Source organism: Rhipicephalus microplus, chromosome X, assembly GCF_043290135.1.
Source record: "Rhipicephalus microplus isolate Deutch F79 chromosome X, USDA_Rmic, whole genome shotgun sequence".
NCBI lineage: Eukaryota > Metazoa > Arthropoda > Arachnida > Ixodida > Ixodidae > Rhipicephalus > Rhipicephalus microplus.
In genome coordinates, this window is record NC_134710.1 from 136,964,325 (window position 1) to 136,989,995 (window position 25,671).

General features: G+C 45.1%; 1 protein-coding gene and 1 long non-coding RNA gene across 2 annotated transcripts in view; one reads left to right on the forward strand and one right to left on the reverse strand.

Annotated features, from left to right (window-relative positions):
* The window catches only part of LOC142775783 (uncharacterized), a 670,285-nt gene extending 645,325 nt beyond the window's left edge, over positions 1-24,960 (reverse strand). The window contains exon 1 of the long non-coding RNA XR_012887005.1: positions 24,492-24,960. This is a non-coding gene — a long non-coding RNA (uncharacterized LOC142775783). The remainder of the gene's footprint in view (positions 1-24,491) is intronic.
* LOC119176865 (uncharacterized) overlaps positions 177-25,671 on the forward strand; it is a 118,750-nt gene continuing 93,255 nt past the window's right edge. Inside the window, exon 1 of the mRNA XM_075877811.1 lies at positions 177-605. Coding sequence (XP_075733926.1) covers positions 455-605 — 151 coding nt within the window. The 5' untranslated portion in view covers positions 177-454. The remainder of the gene's footprint in view (positions 606-25,671) is intronic.

The window sequence follows — 25,671 nt, forward strand, 5'->3', positions numbered from 1 at the left end:
GTAAGTCGCACGATGAGTACAAAACCTGCTGTCGACTAAGGATGTCAAGGATGCCGACAGCATGCATGAGCGTGCGATGCAGAGGTCGCCTCTCAGCCGTGAGGTGGCCGGGAAGCGAGGACGTGAAGCGGGGGAAATCTCCGGCGTCCGCGGCAGATGCATCCGCCGAAGCACGTGGTCCTCGCGCGTCGGTAGCGCCGCCGGCGTCGATCAATAGAGCGCGCGCGGCGGCCCCTGTCGCCGGGCCCCGGCGCGAGACCCCCTCGCCGCCGACGCGTCCAATGGGCGTACGCGCCCGTCCGCCCGCCCCCGTTGGCGGGGAGGGGCGAGCGTCCGGCCGGCTCGCTCCCCTCCGGCCGGAGGCGTTGCCCAGAGCCGCTTGGGGCGCCACGAGCGGACCCCGGCCGAGCCCCGCGGCGCACGGATACGAGGAGTCAGCCGGCCGCCAGACTCTATGGTGGCGGCGCACATGGAACCCGCCAGAGCCAGCCCCATGTCGGCGCGGGCCAAGGACTTCTCCATCGATGCCCTCATCAGCCGCCGACCCTGCGACAGCTCCAACGACGGCTCGGACGCTGACACCCCTGGGCCGCCGCTCGACGCCGGTGAGTACGCGTGCACCACAGCTGTCAGTGGACCGCTGCTTGGGGGGTCAAGTGGGGGGCGCGCGCCAGACCACCCGTGGGTCCTCCGGGAGGGCCTCCTCCCTCACGTGACCTCGACCTGTCGCCCGCAGACAGGTCGCGGGCACCTGTGACCGAGCCCCGCCGGTGTGCCCCCCCTCCGTCGGACGCCACTGGATTGCGCTAATGACGCTTCGCTGTAGGTTATTAAGGCACTACTCGACGCTCCTCACTGAATGGGCGCCAGTGCCGGCTATTATTGTGGAACAATCTCCGTGCCTCGTCAATCTGGCGTTGTCATTAAACACGCCACTTCGGTGACGTTTGGGCTTCTTTGTTTTGCCGTGAACGTGAGCGCTTTCTTCATTACGTTGCTATAATAACTGAGTGTGAAATGCTGAAGTACACCTGTTACAACCCTAGTATATGCTGCCTTAAAGGATATATTTGGATACGGTGATTGTTGGTAGCATCGTGGGTGATTTAATAGCAACTACCTTTGCGAGATGTTGTTAGCCAATGTTGTTAGCTACTTACACGGCACCGATTCGAAAAGTGATGCGGCGTGACACATAACACGTGTTGTCTAGTAGAAATAGCGAATGAATGGAGATTCGCCTGTACATGCACGGTAATCACTAATCGAGGTGAACGTGTCGCAGAGTTGCCGTTGGTGGTTATTATGCGCCAGGATGGCTATACTCTATACTTTGCGGCCCGTTCTGCTGATATAAATTTCGGATTGGCGCCGTGGCTATACTTTCTGGTATATACGCTGAACTTCTATTTTGGTGCATTTACTTGTCATTACTTCGTAGTAATCGAATTTATAACAGAAAAAAAGTCTGAATAATCACCGTTGTTTAGAAGCTTTTGTGGCAAGTCCTTGCCCCGCCACCCGCCATCAGGCTAGTGCGTATTGAGGCACCCAACGATCGCACCTCCGTCTTAAAGGAGAAGAGACGCACGCATGTGAGGAAACGAGGGTTATATAGCGCAGTGCTGGTGCCAGGTTCTCTGGCTGAAACACAGAGTGTCAAAGAGATATCAGTAACAAAGTGGAGTTGAACTGTTCATCTTCGATAAGATTTCTCTACGTGAAGCTGAACTGATAGTGTAACTTGGTACAAATCTCGGTCAACGGCTTCAAGAATAAAAAAAGAGAGCTTCAATGTTTAACGTTCCTGTTGGTTTGGCAGCCCATATTACATTTGCAAGAACTCTATTGTAGAAAAACTGTATGCCGGCGCATCGAAAGTATATATATATATATATATATATATATATATATATATATATATATATATATATATATATATATATATATATATTATAATCTATTAATTTATTTGCAACATATCTGTAGCTTGGAGACCACGCAGGGGGAGGGGGGATATTGTGCTCGTTATAGTTCATTTTTTGCTTATTCAAAATCCTGTCATTTCCCGTTGAATACTAAAAACTCTGTACATAATCGTTTTTTTTATGTGGCAATAAGTTTTACGCTATAAATTAATGGCGTGGCTTCTTTGGCTACGTTGAGCTTAAGTTTTGTCTTCTTTTCAAATCTGTTCAACGGCAACCCTGACGCTATATAGCGAGACGCGTCAGTAAGCATGCGACGTACAATTCTGAACAGGAAAAGACAACGCAGCATTAATCAATCCTGCAGCTTATTGGCTATCTCGATCGTACCCGTACTGTTCGGTATACTTTCGATTGTTATTTCATTCGAAGACACCAGATGCACAATTAGACGTAATAAGTCACGGCCATCCCGATTCCTGACAGGAAAGAGGTGTATACAACTTCGGATAGTGACTGGCGTTGCAGAAAGTCCGCTTCATGATATAAATGTGTGATCGAACCATAATTTCACGGCGCGGTATAACTACAGGTAAAATGAACGTTAATTGCGCTGGTTAATAAGCCCAATGAGTCAACAGCAATTGCCCTGTTTCATGCTGGTTTCCCTTTGAGCTGCATGTGGACATTAAAACCTCCACATCAAATTCAAATTTATTCAACGTTTTTTTTTTTTTTTTTTTTTGCAAAATTTGCGGGAAGAAAGTGCAAAGGTGAGAGCTAAAAGCTATTTTAGCTGTTTGCAAAAGGCTCCTACCTTCCGCCCCCCCCCCTTTTTTTTGCATCAATAATCCGCTGAGATATGAAGACGTTTGGACCCAGATCCTCAAACTTGAGGAAATAAGAAAACCAAGAAATTTATTACATCAGAGTTTCAGATTTACATAAAAATGAATGAAGAACAAAATTTAAAAATTACACATAATACAAAGCACACCATACAATATATCATAAAACAATGCCCACATTGCTAAGTTGCAACCAAATACTATATACCAAAAATATTTATTCATAAAAAGTATACAACAATAAATCTTTTAAAAAAACGTAAGCTTGGTCCTGGTATATCAGAAATATTGACAGGTGAAAGGTTACACGTTTCCCTATAAAAAAAGTTAAAAATCTGAAAAAAAAATCAAGAGCGTATAGAATGGCGCCCTACACAAATGAGCACTTTATATACGACGTCTCCTTTTACTCGTATATCTCAAGCTGGACAAGAAGAATTAATTCGCTTGAAGCGCCCAGCGTGGGGAACAACCTTGATATCAAAGATATCGTTTTTTATTTTAAATAATATCGGCGATGATATGATGTGTGAGACATACCAAATAAAACTTAGTTTGACGTTGATTGCCTCTTTTTTACCTAAATACTTGAGATAATTCTGGGAAACAAAGTGCTCTAAAACTCTAACAGTTAATCTGTTAATAAAGCTTATGAGAAAATAGCTTCTCGTGCACCGAGTAGCTTTATCTTTGTTGTACACCTTTCTGCATATCATAAGACTTCTTGCAAACTTCCCTCCTCACCCACTGCCAGCGATGCTGATGCCGTCTACTTCACTATTAACTATATAATGAAAGGGCCGCTTAGCACACAATCTCAGTTGAGAAAATAAAATAAAATAACAAAACAGTATATAGTATTAGGTCCAATGATTAGTAAACGCTTCGAACACAGACTATCCCCTTCACTTTTCCCGCATTTTTCGCTTGCAGAACTTCTTTGAACTTTCGTTTATCGCTGCACGTGGCCAGTGTGATATGCATTCACTATATAGCTATACACCATTGTGTTTAAATTGAAACATGCCGCTCGAACTCCATTCGCATCTCTGTGTTGTTCTACTGTAACATACTTCAAAGCATGGTATATGATAAATGCGTATAGCCAGTGAACCGTATAGCCAATGCACTTCGTGCCGTAGCCTCCCCCACACTCATTATCAATTTGCGTTTGCTCCCTATAAGAGAGGTTGCCGTGCATTTGATAGCTAAGACAGCTAAAAAGAATATTAAATGTGGTTATAGACATTTTGAATAATTGTCCCAATAACCATTAGCACATCAGTTGCATACAAGTCTCTAAGCGCACATCTTCAGTGGGCGCATGCGCACCGCATTTGCAACGTTACCAAGCACGCGCGCATTCCTTTCGACAAAAAAACATAAGTGAAACGAAAGGCAACATTTCGTAATGTTTTAACCTTTATTTGCTTATTTGTTCTTCTATCCATGCGCACTCATTGTTACGTACATTTTCGACAATTGTTGCATCCTGGAAACCTGCTTTGCCAAGCAGAAGTGAGCAGACCTCTCATACTGTGATCAACTGCGTAAAACATGCATGCGCCAAGGCTATATGAACCAATGAAGAAACTCGACCATTCCGAGACATTCGATTCCAATTTAAACGGCAGGTTTTTGCGATAAACTTCCACTGCCACATTGACGCGACTCTTCTTTTTCCTTATTTGTTTATCTTTAATCTCCGCAAAGCCTGCCTCACGCTTGTGTGTAAACCAGATTATTTTCTCGGGTCACCTCCCTATATACCTTTAGTTTGCATCTCTTATTTCACACACAGCACCCGTTCGTACACACTGCACGCTGAAATTCGCAATATAGTGTTTTTCAACACCGTCACTAAGAATTTTTAGCCAAGGTTTTAATTTTGTGTCTTTTTTATTGGGGGGGGGGGGGGCTATGGTGTTGTATCTTGCTTGAGAGAGACAAAAGAAAGTAGTATTTCTCTCTTTCAAGATGCACTCTCAGAAGAAAAAAGGACACTCTTCTCGGTGATCCATGACCTGCCACGTACAGGACTCTTTTTAAAGATACATGGCGACCCTCTTTCACCATGCACCCACGACTAAGGAGTGTACCATGACCCCACAATGAGAGTTGAAGCTTTTTTTCAAGAGAGTCATACCCGTGGTAAGCGTGACCTCATAAAATGAAAAAGTACAATAGCCCTTTTTTATTATCAGAATGCGAAACACGACGTCTAAGATGGTCATTTTGCGGAAGTTGCCTCTTTTACAAGAATTGTTGATAAAACATACTAATCCATTAGTTTTCTTTTGTTAGAAAATATAAGTAAAGTTAGGCTGTTATGCGCGTGAGCTGTCATGGACGACATGCATAGTCGTGGCTGGCGAAGGAATGAATGGGCGTGCGTTTCTGCTTTTGAAGATACCATGTAATCAAGGACGAGTGCTTCAACTTTAGCCATCGGAGAGCATTCTGCTTCAAGTTTCTCGTGTACTATATGGGTACTTCTGTACACCAGTTCTATTAAGGATGTATGTCTATAGTTTTCTCACCTCTCTCTTTTTCTCGTCTTGCCTGGAAAGTGCGAAACATTTCTTCTCGAACTTACAAAATTTCTATACGGCATTGGAAGAAACAAGACGAATCAAAACGCAGTGAGTTAGAAATAATGTCGCAGATACAGCACTGTACTTAAGTGTTATACCATACCGTGATTCACTTATACAATAATAATTGTGAAGGTGATAGCATAAAGACAAAGATGCTATAAAATGGAGTGTAATAAGGACCACTGCTGATTGTCAAGTTTTATATCAGTATACTCTGTCACTTCAAAATGGGCGTTGTTTCATTTTTTAAATAAATTATATTTAATATAAGTTTGCATTTTTTATATGGGAAATTCTGACCATCTCTTAGTAAAGCAGTACAGAGTGAATAGCAAATACTATATGAAGCAGTCGTTTTTCACAGGTCAAGCGTAGCCTCATTGGCTTAGAAGGACACGTGGTTTCTATTGCTGCAGCTTGCCGAATCGACTGCCCTCGTGACCATCTGTAGTTTCTTAAGTCTAATGCGCGGCCCCAACGTGGGTTGTCAGAAATCTCACATATCTATGGTCACACAGTCCTACGCTTTCCTCGCACAAGACAGCAAACAAAAAGGACATCTCATTGACTTCCCCTTCTGCCTTCTCGCTCTCTATCTCTCCCTTTCTCTGTCTCGCTTTTTTATCGCATGTCACTCACTCGTGATTTCGTCTCTTACTTCCTTGTTTGCACGTCTAGGCCGTCACGTATTTGTTATACAGTTGACGGTCGTCCATTTAAAGAGCACTGAATATAAAGTCCGCTCCCTTCCCCGATATTCATATTGTAGCAAGTAGACGATGTAGTATAAAAATTCCTCAAACCAGAATTTCCCTTACGCCTATATTCTGTTTTATAAGCTAAGTAATGTCCCTGCCACCAAATATTAAGTTTCTTGTTGCCGATATCGTGTGTTTTTGGTTTCGTGCAAACAAGTTTTAAATTCCACTTCATGTGGCCTCTGAGGGCCAGAATGAACTAGTCATGGAGTCTTGTATGTATGACATGTATGGCTCGACAATTGACGACTCACAAACGCTAAACCTGATGGCTTTGTTTTTGTGGTATCGCCATTTTTTTACGATTAAGTAAATTATGGTGTATGTCGCATGTATACTTGAAAGTAATGTTGCTTCAGTCATTTGCCTCTGCAACACCACAGTGCGCTTCGATCACGCTGTTGTGCTGCAGTAGGACGACGTATTTGTAGCGTAGTTTGTACGTGTGCCTGCACTACATGGACCATATTCACCACACTTCTCGTATAATTGTTGCTGCCAGAGATACAACACAACTGCGGCAATCATGCCGTTACTCTTTTAGTCACTATTATAAGGCCAACCACGACACCCTCGTACGTGCATATGTGCATATACGTACGGCAGTTTTATGAAGCTTTTTTTTTATATAGAAGAAGCTTTACGAATACGATCCCATGCAAAATTCCAGATACTACGGATGTATGTCGCAAATGAGGTTAACTTTCCTTCCTGTTCGCCCCGCTGTGGTGCACGGTCTAAGCTACTCGGCTGCTGACCCGCCGGTCGCGGGATCGAGTCCCGGCTGCGGTGGCTGCGTTTTGGAGGCGAAAATGCTGTAGGCCCGTGTGCTCAGATTTGGGTGCACGTTAAAGAACACCAGGTGGTCAAAATTTCCGGAGCCCTCCACTAAGGCGTCTCTCATAATCATATGGTGCATGGTTTTGGGACGTTAAATCCCACATATCAATCAATCAATTTCCTTCCTGTTAATACAATCGCAGGTAGGAGGAGCGCGCGCACGGTGTGGGATACCGCTATTGTATACTATATCAGCCACTTGGAGGGCATGCTTGTATCAGCGGTGAAAAAACTTTGCTTATTCGAAGCATTCTTGCTGTATGTGTGGGTCCTTGATCTTCAGTATGTGCTTAACTGCAAAAAAAAAGAGAAAAGAAAATGGAATTCTAAACGTCTGAAATGTCCGTCTTGATAGAGACAAAAAACGCACCCGACGGTCCCTTGTGACTGCGAATCCAGTATCGATCTATACAACGTTTGCAGCTGAGATGGTCCCTCTCTCACAGGCGCAAGTGATATATAGGTTTAATTTTCTTGGTGGTTGGTCTGTGTCGACGTTACGCCACGTGTGATCTCTCCACATGAATCACGCTTACACTCTTAATCTGATCCCGAGTAATCTACAGGCTATAAGCGGGAAACTAGACGAAAACGGTCTATAGTTTCCTGTCTATATATTGAACCTTAAGCAGGACATGATTAAGAGTGTACTTGCGAGCTGAATAGCACTGTCGTGTGATTGCTGCCTTGAACGCCGTCCATCCTGCAGAGCATGTGCATTTTGTACTATCCGCGTCAAATGAAACCTGAACAGTCGCAAGCCTTCGTGACAGTGCACACCGTCCAGTTATCACGATTGAAAGGCGCACGCATTTTATTCGGCAGCTCTGCGCATATATATGCCTGCCTATCCGTGGTGAACGGCGCGCACTGTATACCATCGCGAAGGCTTCCGCTGTTCGAGTTCCATTTGACGCGGATAGTACGTTTGTATAAATTAAAGTCGTGTATTGTACACGGCGAACAAGAATTGTTGCATGTCATTGGCATTTAGTGTGCAGGTATGTGTACCAAAATTGTAACGCGCTCACTTTTTTTTTTCATTACCAAGAAAGGCGCTTCAACTGTGATTCAATCGTTCTTGTGCAGCCTCCGAGGGGCGTCGATATTTTAATAAGTTTAACTCCAGCAAATTTCGCTCACTGCGTTGTTGTTTACAAGATGTTTATGCGAACTTGCTTATTCACTTGCTTGCATTTGGAAACTGACTAAGTAGACAATGCGTGTGTTGTACGAATGTATAATAGTGTCCTTTACAATCATCGCAATATGACCCAACCATGTCATCTCTCAAAGCAATTCTTCGCTTTTATCTTGCTCTTTCTTCATCTTCTCTCTCTTTCTTTCTTTGACCCTTTCTAATCTCATGTTGCTTATAACACACTGCCCGTTCGTTTTGCGCTTTTATTACTGCTTATTTGACGTGTCCGTTGAAATGGAAGGCAGTGCCAATTGTTCCAAAACTTGCATTTAGCATAAAAAAAATGAAAACGATTGTTATAAAGCATGCAGGCAAGGACCAGTTACGGAGGAGGAGAAAAAAAGAGGGAAGTTAGCCAGTATAAGTACGATCTGGCTAAGCACCATTTAATTGATACAAAGCACCCCGTATACGGTGAACTATAATTCTTAAAACGTGGGCCCTGCAATCATAAGAACAAGTATAGTTTAGCATTCTGTAAATTTAGATGGGCTCTGAACGTGTGCATGGTAAACAAAAATTTTCGCAAGAAACACACTTCTGAGGCATTCAAACTATATCAACTATATCTATATTTACAGGGCACCAACATAACTTGTATCTTCTTTGTAATATACAAATAGTTAGAATTTCGCCTTCTTCACAAATTGACTACATTTATTTTGACATGATATGACAAGAAAATAAACTTTTTTAGAAAATTAATTGAAAGTTCAAATAGTTGCTACTAGTGTGTCTTCACGAGTGATGAATGACTCATTTATAGTGCCACTAAGACGCAATGAGGTGATAACGACGTTAACATCTAGTTTTCACTTTATTTCCTTAAAGACCCCGAGTGGGTGCATTAGATAAGGGATGGGTGTACAGTAAGGATAGATGATACATGACCATTCAGGATGAGAGGTGCACTTTTACAGCATCAATGAAAGCATCTGCAGGTTGGTGGTGGCAACGACGGCGTAGGGAAGGCCGTTCCAGTCTACAATGGTGCGTGGGAAAAAAGAAGACGAGTAGGTGAGAGTACGGGTTTGAGGACGAGCAACACTTAAGCAATGGCCTGTACGAAGGGATATGCGAGCAGGCGGTGAGATGTAAGGTGGCTGATTGAGTGAACTGTAATACATTTTGTGAAACAGGGATAGGCTGGCAGTGCGACGGCGACAAGAAAGGGTGCGCAGGCCACTTGCCGCCTTTAATGAGGATACACTAACGTTATACGAATATGATGAGTGAATGAACCTGATGGCGCGGTTCTGCACCATTTCTAATGCGTCTATGAGATAAGATTGATGAGGATTCCAGATTGCGGACGCGTACTGAAGTTTTGGTCGAATTAAAGATTTGCATGCGATGAGTTTAACGTGAGGAGGAGAGCTGCGTAAATGACGTCTGAGAAAGCCTAGGGTTTTGTTACTGGATGAGATGACGTTGGACACATGCGGAAACCAATTGAGATCTTTGGAGATAGTTACACCAAGATATTTGAAGGTACTAACAGATTCAGTAGGAGTGCTAGCAATTTCGTACGGATAGAGGAGAGGGTTTCGCGAGCGGGTGACGGACATTAATTTACATTTACTGGGATTCAGGACCATTAGCCAGTGATCGCACCAATTCAGGATTTTAGATGAACTGCTCTGCAGCACAGCCTGGTCGGGGGTATTTCTTATTGACTGATAAATAACGCAGTCGTCTGCAAACATACGAATAGAGCAAGTAACTTCCAATGGCAGATCATTGATATATATCAGGAACAATAGGGGACCCAGCACGGAACCCTGGGGGACGCCGGAGGATACAGAGACGGGGTTAGACGCTACGTTATTGATACACACACACTGAGACCGATTAGTAAGAAATTCTTTAACCCATCGTATGACATCTGAATGCAAACCTAAGTGGGAAAGTTTTAACAGCAAGCGTTGATGTGGTACCTTGTCGAAGGCTTTAGCGTAGTGAAGGAATATTGCGTCTACCTGTATATATTAGAGTTCATGTTGGAATGCAGATCATGAATAAAAAGAGCGAGCTGTGTTTCACAGGACAGACATTTGCGAAAACTATGCTGTGATGAATTGATAAAGTTGTTGGAATCGAGGAAGTTCATGATGTTAGTGTAGATGATATGTTCCATGATATTACATGGTATGCTGGTTATAGAGATGGGCCGGTAGTTTAATGGCGCAACGCTGTTACCTGACTTGTAGACGGGAACGACCTTTCCCACTTTCCATTCGTTCGGTAGAGTGCCTGATGGTAGAGACTGCGAGAACAACAAGGTTAAGACTGCGGCAGAAATATGTTTAGTGTTTTTTAGAAGTTTAGAAGTGACGTCATCAACACCTGCGGACGAAGAAACCTTTAGTTTTTCAATCAGCACCTATTAATCACGTGATAACACCTAATTTTCTGTCTGGACGGTATATGAAACGTATCTTGGCACCAAATTATCTTCATGTAACTTAAATAAGATGGTTTATAAAAATAAAAAGGGTGGTGAAATAACATGTACTGCAGCTATTTGAAAACAGGTAATCCATCTCTGTAGTATACGCCTTTAACACGATTTTAGGTAGTACTGAGAAGGGGCAATAAGATATACAGCACGCGTTTATATTGTATCTTTATTTTTTATTTTATTATTTTTTGGTATGCAACCATGCATGATTTAAACCACGGGGTCTGATATATACCGCGCAATAGATGTATTTTCAAGAGGCTTTTAACAGACTGGCATGTAATACAATAAAAGCTCGTTAATTTGTTTTTCACGGAAACGGAAAGAAAAAAAATGTCCGAAATAATTGCATATCCAATTATCCAAGGTATCATGAAAACGACAGACACGTGTCGATTACATCAATACACGTTCATGTTCCTGATGAATAAGTAAATTCTGTAGTACTTATTTTGCGTATAAGAGCAGCGTGAAGGAGGCGATTTTGGTCATCCTGCCACTTAGTTCTCGATGCGACCACGGCGCAATACTTTAATTCTTAGCAAGCCCCAAACGCGCTCTGCACCCCTCCCATTTATCACCACTTCCAGGAACACCCCCACGCGCTGCAACTTATGTTGCTCACCTCAAGGGAGTCCTTTGCGAAGTGGACTAGACATAGTCAGTCGCTGAGCAGACGGACTTGTTAACACGAAGCACAGTGTTTCGTAGATACGCACTGTATATCATGACGCATCGATGGGGCGGCGGGGCCAAACATTGAGGAAACCTTGGAAGAATAGTGCTACGCAAAGGACCCAGATAGCGCAATATAAGAAATTTCGGCCGTGCCGTCGTGTCCGTGTCTCTCTTTTGTGTGTGTGTATGTTTTTAAGCGGCCAATTATGACCGAAATTATGAGTTTAACGCTATCAAACAATGCACATGCTGGCTGAAACCAAAGAACTCATCTGAAGTAAAGAATTTTTCCAAATTAAGGAGCATCGAAATAACGAGATTTTACTAGTGGTTGCCGCAAAATCACCCCATAATGCAAACAGATCATTTTCCTTGCGCTTGTCCTTTTTTTTTTCTTTTTGGTGCAGCCCGAGAGAATCGTACACAGAATGCCATTAAAACTTTATTTCTACTATGAAGAAGGCATATGCTCTCATTGGTGTGTTTATAAAATACACATGGAACACGCATATCCGAGCAGGCTTTTTTTAAATGCGTTTAAGAATTAGAGCCCATGCCTGCGACTGTTTCACGTTATGTCGATATAGCCGAACGCATGCAGGCCTTGTGCGTCTCAGCCCTGCCACTTCACTGAGACGATATTCCTTTCGTCCCGAGAAAACCTGGTCGGGACAGGGCACATTTCATCATTTAACGAAGCTTTCGAGAAACGAATCGCTTCACTGCGTTACTGCACCGGTTCACCGACCTTCACAAGTTGAAATACACCTGTGCCGGTGTAAGCTGCACCTCGAGGTCTCTTCGCGTACAAAGCTCCGGGAAGCCCGTACTCTAAACGTCGCAGGAGCTTATACTCGCGGCATCTAGGTTCGTTCAGGTTGGTCCTTTGATACCGGGTAAAATGCGAAAAAAGGCAAACGAGGCAGGAAAGACCGCCGAAGGATACAATGGCCTGTGTGCCCCCGTGATGAGTCAAGGCGAAAGGAAGCCGTTTGGCGCCGGCGCGGACAATGCGCGCAGGGGGATTGGCGAAGCCCATATATATGCCGGAACTGTCGTGTCTTAATAAGGCCTGTATTCACATCTTTCGCGTAGGTGAGGGAACGCTGCCGAAACGCGCTCCGCCCGGCGCGGAAGCCCCCGTTTCCCAACGCCGTCGCCGCGGCGAAATTCGCCTGCATGAATATGCACGCGTTGATCTCTGCAAACGCGGCGCAGCTGCGCCTAGTGAAGCATGCCTAGCTCAGCAAGTTGATTACAGATCGGGGACAATCGCGCAGCCAACAGGATGTCGCGCGCACGTGAATGCAGATGCCCCTTGCATGTGTACTTACACGGCGAGAACGAGACTTGTACACGGCTTCGGTGGCCTGTTGACACGGGTTTCGCGCGCCGTTCATTACGGCCGCTGGGGAAGCGTGGACAACGACGGCATCCACGTAATGGGCGCCGCCGAGCGTGCCCTATCGTGTTCCGCTATCATCTCATCTTCCTCGTGCGACCCGCTTCACGCCCAAGTGCATGCGCGGGGCCCGGGCGCCTGCGGGGGCCAAGGCGTCGCGTGCCCGGCCCTTCGTTCCGTTCGCCGTCAATGGGTTCACAACGGTGACTGCTGTGGGCCCACAAATTTATTACCGCAGTCACGCAGCAGAACCCGCTGGCCTTGACTATGCCCCGATGCCATGCAGTTCGGGACTTTAGGCGTCGCTAGCGAGTCTTCAGTGTATACACGTCTCGTTGCGCGTGCGACGAAGAGGCGTCGATGTGGTCACAAGCAAATTGCGCATGAAGCGGGTTCCGGTCGTTAGCTGCGTTGCTTTGCATCCTCTTCAATGATCTCACAGAAAACGCGAATAGCTTTGTCTGAAACAGGAAGGTATCGGGGATAATGTACGCGTATACAGTTGATCCCGATGCAGAGCTTCTCCACACAGCGCCCCGCCTCTCGTTCCTTGTCGAAGATCTCCGCTGTTGTTTGGCGCGGGTAAATTATAAGGTTGGCAGGAAGGGGAGGTGGAAGATTGCGCTTTACGAAATGCGCTCACGTCTGCAACCCATGAGCACAGCTTCCTTGCGGTACTCATGAACCGTCAGTTTTTTTTCTTTTTTAAATCCCCACCCCACCCACCCCACACACACAGATACACACGCAGAACCACAAAAGAAAACATATAAAAATGAGACAGCTTGATTTCGCGTGTGTAGCTTATATAGTCACTCGCTCGTCGTGATGTGCGTTTACCGTTTTTAAATGCAAAGCATTTCTTAGCGAAATTCGGCGACTTTGAGCGTATCTATCTATCTATCTATTTATCTATCTATCTATCTAGCCGCTTATGTTTGGGTGCTCTCGTTGTGACCCCCTTAACTTGGCGTGAACCAAAATTAGCATGGAAGGGTAAGATGGTGTGACGAATATGACGCGCTGGTCAAGACGTGAATAATGTCACAATCCCGTCTCGTACGTCGTCAAACACTTCTCGTCAGACAGTGGCACATACTCATGGGCGGGTATGTGCCGCTGGTAAATAGATATGTGACACAGGGGATCGAAACTTAGTATCTACCCAGAAACGACGAGAACACACATGGGCAATTTTAACGCCTGAGCGTTAAGCAATACCCGACATCGGTAGCGTCGACCCAACAAAGGCATGGAATAAATGTCAGTGTTAAGAAAAACCTGACATGGGCAGCGTTGGCCACCCGACGAATTCAAATATAATAAATTTCAGGGTCCCAGCAGGAATCGAACCCAAGCATTCTGCCTGGCAGTCAAGCATTCTACCACAGAGCTACGCCAGGTCTCCGAACTAATTTTCAAATAGACGCTAATCTTCGTGAAACGTCAATAATATTTGCAGTGCTGCATGCATATGCAATTTCATAAATACTACATATGTACTTCTTTCATGCAGCCGTCACGTCGGGTTAACGTAAATTGTGGTGAGGTGCCATGTGCTGAAATTGATTTGTGTAGCAGTGTCAAGGGCCAGCATCTTCGCGAGATCAGCGCTTCATATCAGCTTCTGGTATTGCTAAAACACATTTCCAGCTGACTTCGTTGTCCAAGTGGAAAACTGGTTATATAAACATCTGCAACTCTTCAACATATGTCTCTGCGGGCAACATTTGTACATATATTTAGCGTCATTTCATGACGTGTCACTAAAAAAAAATACAACACGGTCACCTTCCCCCCGCGCACTTCGCATAAAGTTGATTCCCAGGTACGTGAGATCCGCCAATTTTTTTCATTTCGGCTATTTCAAGACCAGACATCGCAACCGACAGACTCACAAAGGCAGTGTAATTTTTGTTCCAGTAAACAATATTATAACTTAGTCCGCAGATAACAAGCGAAGGGGGTTCAGTGCGGAGTTCATTAGGTATAATAAACTAGCATAACATAAAGTACACGTCTGTGCTCTAAATGTTATGAAAAGCAGGCATGACGTTGATTTTTCCTTGCTATAGTATTACGTTAAAGGGCCGAAAAAAAAAGAAACTGATTTGATTGATCGATATGTGGGGTTTAACGTCCCAAAACCACTATATGATTATGAGAGGCGCCGTAGTGGAGGGCTCCGGAAATTTAGACCACCTGGGGTTCTTTAACGTGCATCCAAATCTGAGCACACGGGCCTACAACATTTCTGCCTCCATCGGAAATGCAGCCGCCGCAGCCGGGATTCGAACCCGCGCCCTGCGGGTCAGCAGCCGAGTACCTTAGCCACTAGACCACCGCGGCGGAGCAAAAAGAAACTGGAATGGCACAGCGCTTACTTAGCTTTGTCTACAGGGTTTCTTTTTTTATTATTATCTTGTTATTAATTTATTCTGTCTTTTGCGTGAGGGTCATATTCGAGAGCTTTACTGAGACGTGCTTTCGGCAGGCTTCTTATAAAGAGCTTCCTAGGAAATACGCAGAACGAGACCGTCTCTGCATTGGCGTCGGCTATTACGCCAATGCAGAGACGGTCAAAACCTCTTCATAACGTCAGACATCTTATTAGACGCAACCTTACAATATCGATGCGCCACAAAGAGAAGACATTACTTTTATCTGGCGTAATGTAGAATGCGTAAGAAATGCTATTTCTTAATAAGCATAAAATTGCACGTATGCTATACCTGCAGCACTGCATATACGTCTTTCATACGAGGACAGGCTTCCTGTCAGTTCAACGTTGCCTGGGACGTCCACGGAAATTCAAGCATAGTCATATTTTTGCGCTTTGTGCACAATACTTGCGTACGGGAGCGTTTTTATATTAGAGACTGTGTGAAAAATTAGCTTACTCCATAATATAAAAGGTATCGCTGCATTTTCACTTTTCATTTAATATGTTAATACACCATTACGTTAGGACGCATTGGTAAGCCACTTCAGTTCTAAATCTATGAGACATAATCCCTGTTAAAGCATTGTTCATCCCGTCAAGCATGCACCTCCACCAAACCTTTCTCTACGCACAAAATGACTAAATGCCGAGCACAAAGATTGAATAGGGGACGCCACTGACGAATAATAGATAAAGATGTCATTTACCTTCCAAAACCAAACTCTATATCTTTCGTATTAAAGTATATAGTAAAATATAAAAGTAAAAAATAAATGTCTGTGACGGCGTTTAAGAAGACAATAAAGCTTGAGGAAAAAATAGCTGAGGTCAAGAGAAGCAGTGGAGCATATATAATGTATCACGTAAAACTGCCAATATAACCACTTTTGAAAGTTTACTTTACTTCCTATAATATACTTCGCATTAATAAGTAAATATATGCTCAAGACATGATAGATGTCTTCAGAAAAAAATAATTTCATCCTATAGGTTCAAGATTATTAACATATATGTTTTCTGTGCTATAGGCAGACTGCTTGTAGGAGACGGCACACAAGAAGAAAGATTTAATTAGAAAGGTTACATTCCTCTGTGGCCGGCTCATGTTTACAGATTTCCTCAAGAGAAACAAACCTCGAATGGTATGCAGGTGGCACCAAAGCTCTCTGTGTGGCAACAAGGCTGTATCGGCGACCCCATGACGCCCCAGCACGAGGCATTGCTGGCGGTTCACTGAAAACGAGGGATGTTCACTCAGAGGAACACCGCTCCGAACGAAGCTCGTGTTCACTTGAGACTGATCAGAACCATTTTATTTCACGACAAACAAAAGGTCGAACACATACACGCATACCGATTAATTATTATCGCTTAAACTTTAAAGGTACTTCGCCCAGCGCATAATGCAGACCTCATTTTGCGCATCTACATCGCTCCATTGACCGTTATTCATACTTCACCTCCTGTTGGGCACACCGAGCAGATCTTTTAGGCTTTCTGTCTACTCCATGCCCCTGGCGATAGGCCCTATCCCCAACCTTTCCTTTTTGTCCTAGGAAGCCACGGTGGCGTAGCCAGGGAGTGGCACCCTGGGCTCGTGCCCCCTTCCCCTTCTCTTTTCCATTTTTTTTTTGTGTGTGCCATGGGATACAGGCTTACTTGCCCTAACCCTACGTCGGATCAAGAGTGTGCGCGCTTCAAGCTTGTGCTCTCCTGTTTGATTCTCGAAAAAAAATAACGTCTTGACGTTACCCTTGAGGACGACGCTGGAAGCCCAAAAGTTCCGTTTTTGTCGGGCTGCGCTCCGTAGGTGCGGTCACGGCTCAGCGGTATAGCTTCCTAATTGCGTACTGCTGCGCGTAATTTCGCTCGCTCACGAAGATTATGGCTTTAACGGAAAGTTCAGCAAAATTCTGCGCTCATTTCATTTTTATCGGATGCCCGAATGCTGTACACCACTTGACCAACAGCAGCTGCAGCAAAGAAGAAACAAGCAGCAAGAAACCGCAGCGCCGACTGTGGCGCAGTAAAAAGGACGCACGTGGAGAATTCTACAAGCTTCTTCGATGGGGAACAGTTTAAAGTGTGCGAATCCTATGCGGAACACGAAAATGGAATTTTCTCTCAAACTAACGGTATTTCCTTGGAAGTAAGTACTAGGGTGTTTCTTGATCGCCATTTCAACACTCTAGGTTGATTTCATCTAAGTATCCATGCAGGGTCCCAACAAAATTCCTGGAGTATTGGAAAACTTTTTGCGCACACTGGCGGAAAACATCAAAGGGACACCAAAAGGCAAAACGACTTTCAGAATCCCGAAAACTTCACTCTTAGCGCGACACGACGCTTTGTTATGTGAGAAAACGTGCGAAAACTTAGGAAACGTAAGTGGCCACGCCCCCTTGAAATGAAACACCGTGACGTAAGAAACTTTGAAGGCGTCGACGTAGCTTGCAATTGATAAACACGACGTACGTTGTTTTTGTGGGTGCCATATACTTAGTATACGAATTTTCGAAAAAAATTTCATCATGCCAATGCAACGAAAATACCAAAAATACATTTTGAAATTTCTTACGTTACACGTGGAGATTTTTGTGCGAAATTAAAAAAAGTGAAACTTCAACCTTGATTTTTTCCGCTAATTCTGATTGTAAAACATGTGGCATTAGAGTTCTCAGAATGCTGTTTGTCAATATAAACGGAGTTACTGTTCCTCTTTAGTGTCCATTTAAACTGCATTAAACATGAAACCCGTGGCAATTACTAAAGACAGACGAATTGCGTAGCACGTCTCTTTGAAAGAGATTAAGAAGCAGGGCTGGACAAAGGTGACGAGATTATGAAGAAAAAAAAAAAGCCCGATTTGCTGCCCTCCACGGGGCTAAGTGCAAACATGTTCCAATAGCCGAGTAAGTTGGTGATTATGAAAAGATTTACTGCGACTTAACCAAAATATAACGAAATTACATGGGCGTTTTCACCATCTCAGTTTACACTGGTACCAAATGAGCGGAGGTCGCCCAGTCTACTGCTGGTCACATATCCTTGTAAACTCCCTGTATGAGGTCGCGGCTGTTGTTGCAAGCCGATTTGTAGTGACAGATATATGTTATATTTTTCTTGTGTTAAGCTCGCAGTAAATCTCTTTAAAACAGCGGTAGGAAGGGTAGATTAAGAGAGAAAAGGGTTAGATAAAGCATATAGCTGAATACGGACTGACGAAGTGTCGCAACAAACGAAAAAAAAAAACTAGCTTAATTGAGCTCCTCATGCGCTTAAATGGCCGTGACCCATCTTTCTGTGCCAAAAACGGTGAGGGGGTGTTTTCAAGTTTCTCGTAAGACCTCGGTCACCTCACACTATATACTTAAGCAATGTTTGGTGCTGTTGACACCATAGCCTCTCTCAATCTCCTGCTAACGTCCACAATAACGCATCGCAATTTTAAATGTTCATCGCGCGACTTGAGCGTCAGCATGGTTCTTGTCTTTGTATACATGCATGATCAGTTATTCGACAAGTATACTCTGGCGTACGCGCTCTATTCATTTTCACGAGTGGACGAAGTGATGCCTACACGAAGTATATATACGTGCTAAAAGCAGTCACAAAAAAGAATATAGCGTCAAGGCTTATTGGCATATTAAGTTTTCATATTATTGATGACGATAAAAAAAAACGGGCGCTCTTGCTCGGATAGAAGTTTTGGCAGAACTGACTCAAATGTACACGACGACGCCTCCCTCCATATTTTCACCCCAGTTCTCTATTGATAGATAGATTTGTGGGGTTTAACGTCCCAAAACCACCATATGATTATGAGAGACGCCGTAGTGGAGGGCTCCAGAAATTTCGACCACCTGGGGTTCTTTAACGTGCACCCAAATCTGAGTACACGGGCCTACAACATTTCCGCCCCCATCGGAAATGCAGCCGCCGCAGCCGGGATTCGAACCCGCGACCTGCGGGTCAGCAGCCGAGTACCTTAGCCACTATAGACTACCACGGCGGGGCCCCAGTTCTCTATTGCCCTGCAGTGTGTGACCGATGGCGGTGCTGCGAACCGCGCTTGTATGACGTCAGTTCGAGGAATCACGCGCTTTCGAAGCGCGGCGCCGTATAGAAACCACCGTCGTGGTAACGCTCAGCAAAGACGCAGTTTAATTGGTTATTTAGTGTGTGATGGCTATATACTGGCGTTGCTCAGCAACCGTGGGTGTCAGCTTTTAACGCTCATTTCAAAAGCACAGTGCTTTGTTTCTTATGACTGCGAGTGCTGCGCAATGGTCGAGTACAGCTTTGCGCCTTTATATGCTTACCCACGCGTGAAAAGAGCCTTAGCTTTCACAACTATCCTAAGGACCCGAAGCTGAGCAAGAAGGGCATAGTCAAACTTTCGAGAGGAAAAGCGCCCCACGTCTTCACCGACCGTGTGCGGCAAGCACTTCGCTGAAAGTGACGTTCGCTACACCCGCCTATATACGTTCCACTTTTCGGTAAGCCTGCAACCGTGTTTCATCTGATCAAGACAAGTGCGTACCTAGCGCACTGCTTACCACTATACTTACCATAAATTCATAAGCGACACCTGCTATCGCTGTTTAGTGCACATTCACTAAAGGTTGTCACATAATCTTTGTGGCCATGTGCGTGGTGTATACAACCAGCGATAACTATTTGCTATATTTAAATACCCGAATGCCAGCCCGGTGCGGTATAAATATGAACTACTTCATGATATCGCTCTTTGAACAAACATTGGGACAAACTTCAGTCATTTGCATCAACCACGGAGTGCATTAAGGCGGAACATGCCCCCTCCCCGAGTCACACCAGCACCTGCCCCTAAAGGCTTATCTTACTGCGGCACAACACCGGTTTGCGCCCTTCCAACGCCCATAACTGCAACCCAAGCACGACTATCCCAAATTTGGTAATTTGATGCTGCTTTGAATTTCTATTATAGATGCCATGAACGGTTGATTGACTGCCCATGCAGCAATTTGAACAGCTACTCTGCAGTAATTATCTCGTGTGTTGTTTGCGAATGCCAGAGTGGCAGATATCGGCGATTCTCACGCATATCCTCGTGTTCGCTGTCACTATCGTTGCACTGCAGAGAAAAATATCCCAAGGAAAAGGGCAGGCATGCCTTTCTCTTTAGCATTCTTGTGAAAGCTACAGCGTCCTTTTCACGGGTGGACGAAGCACACCGTGGCACAGAGCAGTACTTCATCATGGGTTCGCAAGTATACGTGTTTGCTGGAGGAGAGCCACAACGTTGATGTGATCTTTATTGACGGCATCAGCTGCGAACATCAACAACGTGGCCTGCGCTGTACACCCGCAGGCCATCGATGAGAGACCGCGACGTTTCGCTATAGCTGTATCGCACGCTTGTGGATGCTGGAGAAATACACGCTAATTGACATTTCGAAATATTCAAACTAATTAGTATCGCATGGGGGAAACTGCAGATGACGAGTGATAACACTAACACGTAGTTTCACTTTCTTGCCAGCAATGTGGTCGGCGGCATCAGCGTGCCCATCGGCCATCTGGGAGCTTTCTTGGCCCTGTTGTTTGGGCTGAAACTAAAACAAACTCATAATTGCACTCGTAAACATTCGTTCTAGGCGTTATTTGACCCTCGCGGGGCTATTCGTTCGACAGTGTTCCCGCCTGCAGAAGCAAACGAACCGCGCACAGGAGCAGCGGCTGCTGCAGTAGCTGCAGCGTTGTTGAGAGAGGAGTCCACAAACTGACTTCACACATGAGAGGGCGCCACTCAAAGATCTGGAGGCCATATAACTCCGGGGCGTGGATTATACGAGAGCATCTATACTGACTGAGCACGTTTCAGTTAATTTTGCACCTGTTAATAATGACTACATTGCATTCTAAATGAGCGCAATACTTCACGTAATTTTAAATGTAAAAGAGGGAGAGAAAAAACTCACTGACTTCAGTATCACAAGGTATAGTTTGTTTTTGCTTGCTACTTTGATTTTATTTTTTATATATATCTGGGGCGAAGAAAGTAATATTCGATGAAGTTAGAACTTTTCTTCCGTCAACACTCTTACCTACATAAACGAATGAATCAGTCATGAAATTCTGTGTTACATCGAAGTATAGGGCAGTGTCAGGTTCTGTGTGCTAGCTAACGGAACAGTGGTACTCAGAACCCGGAAGACGTTTCATGCTTTGGCAGTTTTGACGTAATACATGTAAGGCACTTCCTTTCTCTAAAATCCTTGTTCTCGTTCAGAGACGCAACGTTAAAAGATATAGTTGCAGAAGTGCATCATTGCTCCTTACGGTATCAGCCTTCGTCGCCCCGAGCGAGTCCCCAGCAGTGTCGCACGATCCGAAAGACGCAGCAGTGGCCGCGAGTGGACGGAAGGGGCCTCGGCACGCGAGCGAATCGTGATGATACACATTGCGCGCAGGGGCGCGAGGTCCGTGCCTCCTCGCATGCTGGACGCTTGCGACAGAGTGCAACGTGTGTCAAAAGGGACACTGGCAAGCGACCGACCGCTCGACTTGACCCCTGCTCGAAATCACTGCCTTCACGGCTGCCCACGGCCCTGCTGCGAAAAAAACCTGTCGTTCGATGCAGAAGAAAGAAAACATCGCCTTGCTCCGCAATGACCGCGTGGTATATTTCACAAAACTGTCGGCGATTGCTTCGAAAAGCTTCGCCGGGTTGTCTCGCAGAAAGGCCGACTCTGTCGGCTATTGACCTGCGGCCGTCTTGGGCCTCGCTCACCGCGCAAAAGACGAAAGAGGGGAGGTGAGAGTCCGAAAGAGCTTCTTTCTCGATTTGTTTTGCTTTTTCTTCTCCTTTCGGGCCTGCCGCGTCTCTGCCATTCCGCCCTTTCGTGTTTTTGCGCGGCCAACATCTCGTTTCTGCGACCGGCGCCTTCGGTAGCGCTACCAGGGCCTATCGACGGTTGTCCCGGGCGGGCAGCTGCCTCATCGCAGTAAATGTATGAGCTCGCCGCACAGGCTACGAGCAAGAAGGAAATAGCACTCTCGCAAGTGCGTAGGACGTGTCGAGCTCGTTTTTAACGCGCCGTACGTAATAAAACAACAAATCTAAAGCATTCGCCTGTCAGCGGCCTTCGGAAGACACTTCGTGCACGTAATGTGACTGCAATAACATAACGAGTCATCTAGAAGGTGTGTTAAATTACCACTTTATTTCACGTTCACAGTTGCAGCAGCAGCAGCTGTGAAACGCAAATGCTGGCTCAGATACACGATTTCCGTACCAAGTTATTCCGCCTGCTTATTATGACTAGGCAATATCGTTTCAACTCACTACAGATCTTCAATAGGATATTACTCATTTTCTTCAGAGCTTGATCTGGCCGATTGTTTTATCGAGTAATTTTTTATCCCTGTCGTCTACCCTTTGGAAATCACCTATTTCTAACGCATTTTCAGTCAGCGGCGTAGCGGTTAGTGAACATTTTTGTCCTTGTTTAGTCGAATTTCATATTTTACTGTCAGCAACATTCTTTCGAATGTGTGGGAAGTCGTGGCGGCTGACAGTAACCATGCGGGCAAACTCGGGCACACTATAGCGGTACCGAGAAATTAAAACAATCGGAAGGCTCCTTGCTTGGTAAGTCGAAATGAGAACCACGAAAACACTTGCCGCAAAGCTAAGAACGTATTCACAGAGATGCACGTAAGCACATAGCGAGAAATTCGCGGACACATTAGTACGCAAATTTAATTGCGATCAATCAAATAGGAAATTCAAAGGCGAACGCGGAACTACACTGACGTTTTATGGCAAGGAAGCGCCATTTCTCACGCTACATACCGAATGAGCGCTCATAACTGCATCATAACTTATACGCAAGGTAGATTCGCGACTCGAGTCGCGCTTAGACCAAAAAGAGCCAGGGTTTTTGGGGGGCCCATTGGCGACAACGAAATTCCTTCGCAGCCCGCCCGTGCCGCGCCCCCCTTTCTGCGTAAAGCTCCGGCGGCGGCTCCCGCGCCGCGCATTCGCCCCGCAGCAATATCGAACCGCGCCACCGCTGCCTGCGTCCCCGCGTTGCTTGTGAACCTTGGGTAATGCTAAGCACCATGACATGTGGCGCCACCTGTCCCCGCACTGCTCAACCAAGCACTGGGATCCGCAGCAGGGAAAGCCGTGTTTCGTGGTGTTTCGCCTTGGCGCTCGATAAGTCATGAGGAGAAGGGGCCGTGTGAGCCGAGCTATTCTGCGAATGGCATTAAATCTCATTTTGTTTCGTTACGGTTGCTAGCTTCCGTACTTTCGTCAGATTTACTTTGAAGACAAAATATACAGCGGCTTTGGGACGACGCCTGTGTCGAAGATATTTTTCCGAGTTCTGTGCCGTTCTCTCTCTTTGCTATATTTGTTCATATGTATGTATGTATGTATGTATGTATGTATGTATGTATGTATGTATGTATGTATGTATGTATGTATGTATGTATGTATGTATGTATGTATGTATGTATGTGTGTGTATGTGCGTATGTATTCTTTGACGTATCGCTGAAGCTGGACATATCGCATTTGAAGCATGAGAGCAGTAGAGCGAACGGCTACTGTCACAATCCATGTGTGGTATAGCAGGCATACAGTTGTTTCTCACGTTGCATTTCCACCAAACGCAATAAATAAATAAATAAATAAATAAATAAATAAATAAATAAATAAATAAATAAATAAATGAATAAATAAATAAATTCATTAGTACATTTGCTCCAAATTTCGGCACCCGTTTTCTACACTTCGTTTCGGGGCACGTTCAGTATTTTTTTTTTATAATTGGATTCATTCAATGACTGTTTGCAAGTACGCTAGCTGTGCTGCCTTTTAATATTGCGTCTTGTTTTGTCTGGGTAATTTATAATTCTCGTCTCGTCATGCCTACCAAACTCTACTTCACTACGTTACTAAGGCGCTTGTTTCCCCATGAATAGTTCCATCATTCTCTCGCTTTAGCGGCCTCGTGTTCCTTTGCGATCGGTGGATGCAACACGGTTATAAGTGTAGACAATTGGGTCGGTAACGTACAGAATAGCCACCGCTAAGACAAGGACTTCTCGTTTAGTAAACCCTGACACGCATCTATATATGCGGGCAGGATCAGTTGACTTGTCGCGTGCGCATTTTAGCGACTGATGTGGTCATCGGCGGTCACAAGCCGTACCGCGGGGAGTTAGGCTGTGAGCGAACGTGTGTTTGCTCGTTCCGTCAAGGCGGCACCCTTCGCCGAGAGAGCGAAAAATATATGTATATAAAAAATGAAGTAATAATAGAGAAAGAAAAGAGCTCACCGAACTGGGCGGTTGTTTCAGCCCCGATGCAAACAAGCTGCCAGCGCTCGGTCCGCGCAACCCCCCGCGGTCGCATCTCGGCAGCCGCGCATAGCGACGGCCACTTTTCTCGTCGTCCACGGGACGGTGTCACGGACGCAGATCGGTCACCGCCGCAGCGCTGACAGGCCGTCCGTCTGACAGCGCCGGGCCGGCCGCCCCTGGCCGCGCTTCTGTGTCTGACCCGATGGGCGCTGGCCGGCTTTGTCTCGGCTCTGTCAGGCGGATAAAGGTGCAGCAGCGCGAGTGTTTGCCGAGCTTACGCATGACTCTGAATCAGCCGCTGAAAATGCGCGTGGCCAACCACTTTTTTTTTTCTTTTTCTTTTTTTCTCGTCCAGCCCAGCGCGAGTTCTTGTTCGCTTGCGTACGCGTATATATTGTTTCTTTTGAAAAATAAGGTCTTGCATGAATTTCGTGAGTTGCGAAAACTCTGGCAATCCATCGCGCGATGCCTTCATTTCAATAAGGAGCCATAGCGTTAAAGTCGTTCATTGTGTGTGAAAAAAAGCTCACTGCACTTTTTTTTCTTGTTGTTAGGCCAAGTAATTATGGTTACACTTTTTCTGCTCAAGGAGTAGCGACGACGGACAGCGTCAGGACAAACGACACTTATTCACACGCACTAAGAACATTCCTCCAGATTTCCTCCTCCATTAGAAAGTGCTATATGTTCACAGAGGTGAACGAATAACGAGTTAAAGGACATGGCACTTTTTAAGAGTACTGACTTGAGCGCAGAACATTAAGCAGAGTCACGCAATGCATATAATGGAAATTTTATAGATATTAAAATAGAAATCTAGGCACTTTCACAACCTCTGGAATTAATATTCTCTTGCCGAAGGCGTGGTACTGCATTTGTTTACAAGCCTTTGTTATTGCCTTTGTTAGCGCTGTAAACAAAGGCACTGCCTTTGTTTACAGCGCTAAGACAACAAACTTGCCAACTCGCCGTATATTTTTCACGTACGTTTTTTTTTCCTTTATCGCGTTATACATTTTTAGTAGTCATGTTAACAACATTATTGGCGACATCACTCGCGCTGGTCATTACAAGAGGTACGTGTGCACAAGTAAATGTCTTTTCGCAAAATTCTATCTGAGCTGGCAGAAATATGCGTCATTTTTAGGGAACTTTC